The following is a 9,213-nucleotide window of genomic DNA, read 5'->3' as shown; positions in this document are numbered from 1 at the left end:
ACCCCCACGGCTTCCTTAGTGTCCCCGGGTCCAACTTCATCCCCGACTAAACAAAAAATGACTGTAGACACGCCCCCTCCCAGATGCCACAGGTTGAAGCAGACCGCCTTCTCTAACCCACAGCACTGCCCAGTGAGGACACTGGGGTCCCAGACGGGAGTGACCTCTCCAACGACTATCCCTCAGGCAGCAAGTGACAGGGTGGATTCCGTCTTAGGTCCCAGAGCCACAACCACCATGGACCGAGACCAGGCCTCCCTGGGAAGGGGCCCAGCTCCTGGTCCTCGAGCCCCTTTTCCGGTTCAGGAAGCCGCTCTGAGCTGTGGTCACCGTGGCCACTCCCCAGCTGCTTACCTGCCACCTGCCCAGTGCCAGCGGTCAGCCAGATGTGGCAGCTGTGGCCTGGGAGGAGGAGGCTGGCTTTCCAAACGCTTAGCTCAAAGGAGGGAAGAGGGAGAGGGGGCCTTTGGTGAGGAGGATGGGGAGCCACCCCTCCATCAGGCCTCAGGGAAGGTGGCCCCTGCTCAAGCCAGGCCTGGCCCTCCCCGGCCCCCAGGGCGCCCTTCCCCAGCCTGCGGCCGGTCTGTAGCCGGGACCGGGGCCCGCGGCGCGCTCACCCTCGCACTCGGCGTCGGCCCAGCGCGTGCACTCGCGCAGCTGGCGCTCGGTGTCCTCGCACACGGTGCACGGCAGGCACGGGTCCACGTGGTTGGCCTCGTCGGAGTACGTGCCGTCGGGGCACTCCTCGCACACGGTGTTCTGCTTGTCCTGGCAGGAGTACACGAGGCCCGAGCCCGCCTCGCACACGCGGCACGCCTCGCAGCGGCCCGTGGTCTCGTTCTGGTAGTAGCCGTAGGCGCAGCGAACACGGCGTCGTCGGCCTCCACGCAGGGCGCCGACATGCTCTGCAGCCCCACGCACTCGGTGCACGGCTTGCAGGGCTCCGTGGCGCTCACCACGTCGGAGAACGTCACACCTGCGGGCGAAGGGATGTGGGGGAGCTCTCGTGGGCCCAGATCGTAGTCGCCGGCCTGTTGGGCAGCTGGAACGCAAGGGCTGCAGGCCCTCCCTCCCCATCCCTCCCCCACCTCTGCCAGGGCGCTGACTCCCTGGTTCAGCCTCGCCCCCTCATGGATTCCCACCCTCTCTCTCCCCTAGGGGCCCTGCTCCCAAGTCTGGGAAAGCTTGTGACAACCCACTGGGAAGGAGGAAGGGGATCAGGAGCCCCTGCTCCAGGCGGGGAAGCCAGGGCCCGGAGGCTTGGCGGGGTAACCCGGCTGGGGCAGGTAAATTACTCGGTAAATTCTCTTAGAGAGTTCCCAGCAAGATTAAGGAATAATCTACAGGTGGTTCCCACCCAGCCCTCCCCGCAGGCCAGAGCTGGATTGAGAACCCGGCCCAGGCATGGAGCCTCCTGCCTCCGCTGCCCTTCCACAGGTGGGGGGAGGGGAGCTCAGGTGTGGCCCCAATGGGAGTAACTAGGGTTGGACAGCTTAAGTTCCCACCCATGGCGCTCCCCCACGCTGCTGAAAGGCTGGAGGGTAGGATGGGAATCCTGGCAAGCAAGTTCAGGTACAGCAGGAGGGATTGGAGCTGGAAAGAAAGAAGGACTTGCATATATTGTCCTCTGCCCTTTCAAAGGGCACAGAGGGGAGATTTCCAAGCTCACTCCCAAGGCAGCTCTCTCAATAATGGGGGGAGGGGTGCCAGGGTGCCAGGTCCTCTCCTTCTGGTGCAGAGAAGAGGAGGCCCAGGCTGGAGAACTCGTGCCAATCTGAATCCAGGAGGATGCATCCTTGCTCCCAGGGGAGGAAGAGAAGGGGTTTAGCGACCTGAGAACCAGGGAAGGTCTGCTCGGAATGTGGAAGCAGAAGTGGAGAAAGTATCAGACGCCACTGAAGGGAAATCAAGGCCTGTTGTGGGGTCTGATCACAGCCTCTCTAAAGCCCCAAGAGACAACATGGAGCACTTGGTGGGTGGGGGGTGGGGGTGGGGAGCAAAGAAGCAAAGAAGAAAGCCAGACAGAGGTGAAAGGGGAATAAATTGGGGGGAGAAGAGAACAGAGTCCGTTCTGGCAGAGGGAGCCCTGTATTTCTCTTCCTAGGAATCAGGCAGATCTGGATTCAAAACTGCTTCCGTCACTTATTCGCTGTGTGACTCCGGGTGTTTTATGTAACCTCTCTAAGCTTTTTTCTTTCTCCGTAAAATAGGGAATAAAATATCTCCACTCACAGGGTTGTGGTGAGGAATAAGTGGAATTCCATTGTAAAGCGCTTGACACACAGGAGGGATCTATAAAGGTCGGGCTCCTGGGGTGGGCAGTGATAAGTATGGTGAACTTCAGTCAGACAGCAGAAAGGACTTCCAACACCATCAGCCGAGGCAGGACTTACTTCCAGTTTAAATAAACAAGAGGCTCCTATCTGGTTGGCATGTGGTGGGGGGCCGAGGGGGGCGGGGTAGAGTCACCCTGAAGGGGAAGGGAGGGCCTTGCTCATGGGAAAATACAGAAAATTTGCAGAAAACTCCTGGGAAAGGGTTTTAAGGGGTGGGGAAAATGTGGTCTTTTTTGGCAGAGAATGAAGGCAGGAGCTTAATGGGTTTCCTTGTGGAAACGTTTCGAGGATAGAAAGTCCACTGGGGTCTCTATTCCATAAAGTGGGCTTGTAAAGGCAGCCTGTTAACGCAGCTGCTGGGGAATGAGGGGAGGAGGAGAGAGGATGGGGGCAGGAGGAAATGGGAGTGAGGATTCCTGCCACCACCTCTGAGCTTGCTCCCCTCCCCATCCCAAGAACCTCCCTCCCCCAGGCTCCTCTACCCCACCCTTTGCTTTCACGGAAGATGAGTGGGGGCCCATCCGGGGAGACTTCGGGTCCAGGGAGGAGAGGCCCTGGGCTGGAGTCTAGGAAGTGAGAGAGGCAATCGTGGGAGCTTCCGGGGTAGGCAGTAGTTGGCCAACCCGTCCCTGGGATGGAAACCCTGTTAGGCTAGGGCCAGGGCAGGTGGCCAGATGACAAAAACATTACAGGATGTCCAGCCTCCCCACCCAGTCCCAGCATCCCTCTGCTGGGGGATGGAGTTGTAGGCTTCATAAGCACAGAGAGCGGAGAAGAGTATGTTGGGGAACACCAAGGAGTTGTGGTTGTCTGAAGGATGGAGAAGTGTGCAGGGTTTTTCTTGCTTTGTTTTGTTTTTAAATATATTCTTATTGATTTCAGAAAGGAAGGGAGAGGGAGAGATAGCAACATCAATGATAAGAATCATTGACTGGCTGCCTCCTGCACGCCCCACACTGGAGAGCGAGCCCACAACCCAGGCATGTGCCCTGACCGGGAATCGAACAGTGACCTCCTGGTTCATAGATCTACGCTCACCCACTGAGCCAGGCTGGCTGGGCACGCAGGTGTTGGTAGAGGTGGTGGGGAGGCATCCAGAGGTAAGACTAGGCTGGCAGGTGGGTTCAGTCCCCAGTTGCTGTACCTGGTTCCCAGCCTGATTATAGAATAGCTGGATAAGGTTACCACAGGCCCTCGGATGGGCCGTGAGTGGCTGGGAGAAGGCAAACCTGATCTGACAGTGAGGAAAGCTTTCTGGGCAGGGTCAGCAACAGAGCAACTGAGCCCATAGCCCGAAGGCAGCGACTGAGGCTGGGGGCAGCCAGCAGAGCTGAGACCCCTGACTCCACAGCACACAGATTCCAGACCCCAGACGCACCACCCCGCGGCCTCCCTCACCCAGCAGGAAGACAGGATTCTCTCCCCTCCCCAAGGAAATCTCAGGTAGGAATGGCCACAGTGCCCCTCTCCCCACAAGAAGGACCTCCCTGTAGTGCTCCACCCCCACCCCTGCTGCCTGGGGAGAGCTCTTCGTCCTTAGTCAGAGCTGGAGAACAGCTGGCCTGGGAGGAGGGGTAGCCACACCCTCCCAGGATCCCCAAGGTCAGTCTCCAGGGCAGCCAGTATTTGATCCTCCTCCCCTCCCCCCAAAACACCAGGGTAAGTGGCAGCCATTGATTTTGCAGTGCGGGTGATATTTTTAGCTCGTCTTAGTATCAGCTACTCCCCCCACCTGGCCACACTCTTCTAGCTGGCTTCTCTGCTTGGGGGCTGGGAAGGGGCTCCCCCTGGGGGTCCCCCATCAGGTCCCCGCCTTCCTCTGCATACCTCTCTCATCCATTCTCAGCTTCCCCTTTCTGCCTCCTATCCTGCATCAGACCCATGTCCGGTGCCCATGCAGCTGTGGGCAGGAGACCCCGCCAGGAGGCAGAGGACTTGTAAGGCCTCTCTTCCCCAGCCCCGGCCCCTCCCTTCCATTCCTCTCCCCTCTCCCCACCTGCCACCCTTTACTCACTGTCCAGGCAGGGCTCACACACGGTCTGGTTGGCTCCACAAGGCTGGGCCACACCCTCTCCTAGGTAGCAGGCTTTGCAGCACTCGCCGCTGTGGGTGTACAGGCCCGTGAGGCACGCCTCCTGGGCACTTCCGAAGGACACCTGGGTCGGGGGAGATCAGAAGGTCAGAGTGGCAGGAGAAAGGAGAGGGGGTATCTTCCGAGGAATCAAACACCCCTCCCCAAAGCCTCCTATTGGAACCACCTGGGCCCGGATGAGCTCACCGGGGAGGCATTAGGCACATCAAAGCTGGCCGGAAGAAAGGCAGTGGGGGGCAGTGCACCCCTGCAGGCTGCTGGGGGTGTGAGGTCAGAGCCTCCCAGGCTGACCCTCTGCACAGTTCATTTCGGGGTCACAGCAGCTCTTGGAACCTCAAGGAGACACCACATGGGGAAGGAGGCGTGAGGCCCAGCGGAGGGCCTTCAGGTTGCAGCTCGCACGGGGCTTCCAGCCAAGGGGGCAACTGACAGCTGAAATTTAGTCCAAATGCCACTGACTAAGCTGCCCGGAGGGGAGCCTTTTTCTAACAAAGGCCAGCAGGGCCCTCCCTACTCCAGGTCCTCCATTCTAAAACCATTCCGCATATTATATATCCGGCAGGAGGTACTGTAGCCAAGAGCAGAAGGCCGAGGGGTGGCGTCTGGGGTTCAAATCCTGATTCTGCATTGGGAGCTCTGGCCTGCCCTGCTCTCCCTCTCTGAGTCTCCATCTCTCCAGCCAGATAGAGGTGGCTACAGCTCAGGGCCAGAGCAAAGACCAGCCAATCGGCAAGAGTGTGGCGCCAAGATGTGAGAAAGGGTCGCCTGTTATCAATGATGAGAAAGTGGTGGCTGTCATCACCCAGCAGCCCAGCTCCACGAGGGTTTGATTTCCAGTCACCAGCCCTCCCCACTCCCTGCCCCCCATGCAGCCAGTGGGAACAGCTCTGGAACGAGGGGAAAGGGGAATCAGATTCCTGCCGCCGAGGCATCTTCGCTCATGGATGGAACAATTTAGCACCAGATTCCCTAGAGGAAGGGGCTGCTGGCAGCTTGCTTTATATTTCTGCTCCTTAAAAAAAAAATACTTCATGTCTAATAAAACTCCCAAGCCCGTTTCCCTGGCCCCAGACCACGCAGCTCCCACTTGATATGGACAGGAAGTGTGGGCTCTCAGGTCGTGGGAGCAGAGGGAGCCTTAAAGGTCCTTTTGGACATCCCTCCGCTTCCTCGCTGACCAGGTCATGGCCAAGAACACTCCCCTCGCTCCAGACCTTGAAGATATCCTGAGATCTCACCAGGGTTAGGTGGAGGCAGGGGGGTGGACAGATTGGATCGGTCTACGAGGCAGCCTTTGGTCCTCAAGAGACCAGCAGGGAGGGTGCAGGCAGCACAGGAGGGGGGACCTCGGGCGTTGCCACCATCTCCTCCCAGGTGGCAGGAACATGGTGCTGGGAACATCTGCAGACCAGAAGTCTTGGGGGTAGGCGGAGTCCCAGATACAGGCTTTCCCCAGGAGGCGCGTGAGATTATAGAAGAGTCTGTTTGGATTTCTTTTCATCCTTTAGGGCTCCGTTTAAGTATCACTTCCTCAAGGAAGTGGGCCAGTGTCTTCCCCCACCCCCCACCCCACCCCCCCCAGATCAGGCGGGCTGCCCTGTTACGCGTTCTCCCTGTGGACTATTCGTGTCTGCTCTGACACTTCACAGGATCCCGCACTGGACTGTCAACTCCCTGAGGGCCAGGCTGTTGTCCCAGAGCCTGACAGGGACCTGGCACTAAACAGGCAGCTCACTTAACTAGAACTCGGCGGAATGACTTCTGGAGGCTGAGCTTCCCGAGAGCTAAGGCGCTGCTGCTCTAATCACCTCCTGCTTTTCATTTTCACCAGAGTGGCTGCACCTTTCCCCGACTGGAACATATCTTCATGGTTTCCCCGTGACTCAGGGACTCAGTATTCACACCAGTGATTATTCCGGGCTGCTGTGCAGTGAAGCCCTGTGTTCTTTATCCCAAACTACTACCACACGATTGTCTCTTTCAGTTCTCCTTTCAGCTTTTTCTGCCCTAACCGGTTTGGCTCAGTGGATAGAGCATGGGCCTGCGGACTGAAGGGTCCCAGGTTCCATTCCGGTCAAGGGCACGTACCTTGGTTGCGGGCACATCCCCAGGAGGGGGTGTGCAGGAGGCAGCTGATCGATGTTTCTCTCTCATTGATGTTTCTAACTCTCTATCCCTCTCCCTTCCTCTCTGTAAAAAAAAATCAATAAAGTATATTTTAAAATATAAAATACTTTTTCTGTCTCCTCCCTTCCTGCCGAGATATCAGGGGGCAACTCTTGCTGCTACCAGAGTGTGACCTGTGTGGCCCCTCCCACACCATTCTAACCTCCTAGGTCTCATGGGATCTTTGGAAACTATGGCACTAGCCTCGGTAGGAAGGTGTATGATACGAGTGCAAGGAGGCTCCGAACCAGGAGGGGCAATTCTCAGAGTAGAAAGTGTGAGCTAGCCACACTGCCCTCGTCCTCAGCGGCCTCTGTGGCTCCGTATCCTGGCTCATCGCTTTGCGCTAGGCGACCTGGGGCCAGTCTTGAATTTCTCTGTGCCTCAGTATCTTCTGCATTAGGTCATTATGACCGGACCTGCCTCATAGGGTTGCTGTAAGCATTACATGAATGAGTAAGATGTTCATATGCTTGGGAAATCTCTTTCTCTTTTCCGAGGTCTTTCTTTCTTTTCTCTCTCTCCTAATTGGCAAGTGATTTTATTTATTTTTAATTACATTTATTGGGGCGACATTGGTTAATAAGATCATATAGGTTTCTTTAAAAAAATTTTTTTATTGATTTCAGAGAGGAAGGGAGAAGGAGAGAGAGAGATAGAAACATCAATGATTAAAGAGAATCATTGATTGGCTGCCCCCTGCACACCCCTGACTGGGGATCGAGCCAATACCAGGATTGGAACTGTGACCTCTTGGTTCATAGGTTGAAACTCAACCACTGAGCCATGCCGGCTGGGTAAGATCATATAGGTTTGAAGTGTACGTTTCTATGATACGCAATCTGTATATTGCATAATAGTCATCGAGGTGGCAGCCTTGTACAAGCCCCTCTTCCTCCCCTCTTCTTCCAGACCTGCTCTTCCTGCTGCAGCTGGTGGTCCTTTCTCCTCTCCCAACTCTTGCATTTGGAATCGAGTCCATGTAATTACTGACCAAGTATTTCCTGTGCTTGTTTTATGTTCCCTTTTTCAAAACATCCTAGATCTGCTTCTTCATAGTACGTTATTTTGGGTAAATTCTCAATCTCTCTGAACCTCAGTGCTTCCCTCCCCCAGACCTCCCAATCACACTGGGCGCTTGTATCTGCTGCTCAGGGTTGCTGTGAAAATGAAATGAAATCATTTATGCAAATCTGTCTGGTGTATAGTAGGAGTTAAATAACTGTTAGGTATCAAAGAAGCATCTTGTCTTGGGGAGAGCAAGCTGCTGAGCCTGGGTGGGAGGTAGTGGGGGGGGAGCGTTAGCCACCCCCTAAAAGAGGAAACCATCTAAGAGTCAGGGGCAGAGTAGACATGAAGCAAGTCTTTGCTACCAGGGAGTCTGAGGACGGCATGGGGACCAAAGGAGGATGGGTAATTGCTCTCCTTGAAGTTAAGTAATTCAACAACTATTTACTGAGCATTGGAATAAGAGTTTCCAATGCGACATGGTCCCTGATTTCTGTGGGGAACCACAGTCCCATGGGGGAAAGGAAATGTCACCCAAACAGCCATTCTAGAAGCCAAGATGCTGAGGGGGAAAGACTTGAGGGAATGCCTTCATCCCCTCTCTGACGGATGGGGAAACTGAGGCCCACAGAGGTGCCTCTGCTGCGTGGCTGATGCTTGGCACCGGCCACACCTTTTATTGGTTCACGCCAGGGCAATCCTGGGAAGCCGGGAGGGAAGACTAGGATCCAGGCTAATTGCTCCAAAATGACCAATTTACCAAAATGATAGATGCAGTTGCCTGAGATTTACGCTATTACATTTATTCATTTCCCGTTGGAATGATTTCATCCCATTTTTTGAAAATGTATGCAATCTTTTTATTTATTTTGCCATTTCAAGGCTTTCAAGAAACTAAGGTGGAAGTACTCTTAGATAAACTGATTTAAAAATCTAAAAAATGCTTTTTTAATTAGACAAAATAGAAAACACACCAAAAAATAGTTGAAAGAATTGAATATGAATGCTTCAGTGTGTTGAATCCTAACTGTTCACAACAGCTTCAGCAAAGGGTTCTTTAGGTGAATGGAGCCATCAGCCACGCCATGGGCTTGAAGAGTTTTCACATATGGGGAGGGTCTTTTGAGGTCGCTGCAAACCCGCGGGGCGGGGGGGAGGGGGGGACTGGCACATGCTCCCCACCCCTTCAGACAGGGGTTGGGTCTGGGTAGGGGACAAGAGCTCATGACGGAGGAGGATGCTGCATGGGGACTCGAGAGGGGTGTGCTGCATGAGGCCAGGGGACTCAGTTCCAAATGTGTGGGCCTAGGACACCGATGCAACCTCCGGGGCCGGTCACGCCCTCCGTGATCTAGAAGGGGGCGGGGCTGGCGCAGGGAGGACAGAGTAAGCTCCAAGCCACGCCTCCTCGGTTCCAAAGCCTCCACCACTTCCTAACTGCGGGAGCCTGGTTTCGTGCCTGAAAGTCTGGGAGGTTCGGCTCCATCAACTGTAAAACGGGAATAACTAGATTTACGCTGAGGGCACCTTAGTAGGGTTCAATAATGCAAGAGAAATTACCCAGGCAATTGCGCGGCACATAGTAGGCATTCAACCAATTTTATTATTCCC

General features: G+C 55.3%; 1 protein-coding gene across 1 annotated transcript in view; it reads right to left on the bottom strand.

The window, feature by feature from the left end:
- Positions 1-9,213, bottom strand: part of NGFR (nerve growth factor receptor) — a 19,255-nt gene that overhangs the window by 7,106 nt on the left and 2,936 nt on the right. The window contains 3 exon segments of the mRNA XM_014464461.2: positions 618-866; positions 869-976; positions 4,351-4,492. Coding sequence (XP_014319947.1) covers positions 618-866; positions 869-976; positions 4,351-4,492 — 499 coding nt within the window.

This window comes from Myotis lucifugus, unplaced genomic scaffold (assembly GCF_000147115.1).
Source record: "Myotis lucifugus unplaced genomic scaffold, Myoluc2.0 scaffold_254, whole genome shotgun sequence".
Taxonomy (NCBI): Eukaryota; Metazoa; Chordata; class Mammalia; order Chiroptera; family Vespertilionidae; genus Myotis; species Myotis lucifugus.
The sequence above is the reverse complement of the archived record's forward strand: the minus strand, read 5'-3'. Positions and strand labels throughout refer to the sequence as shown.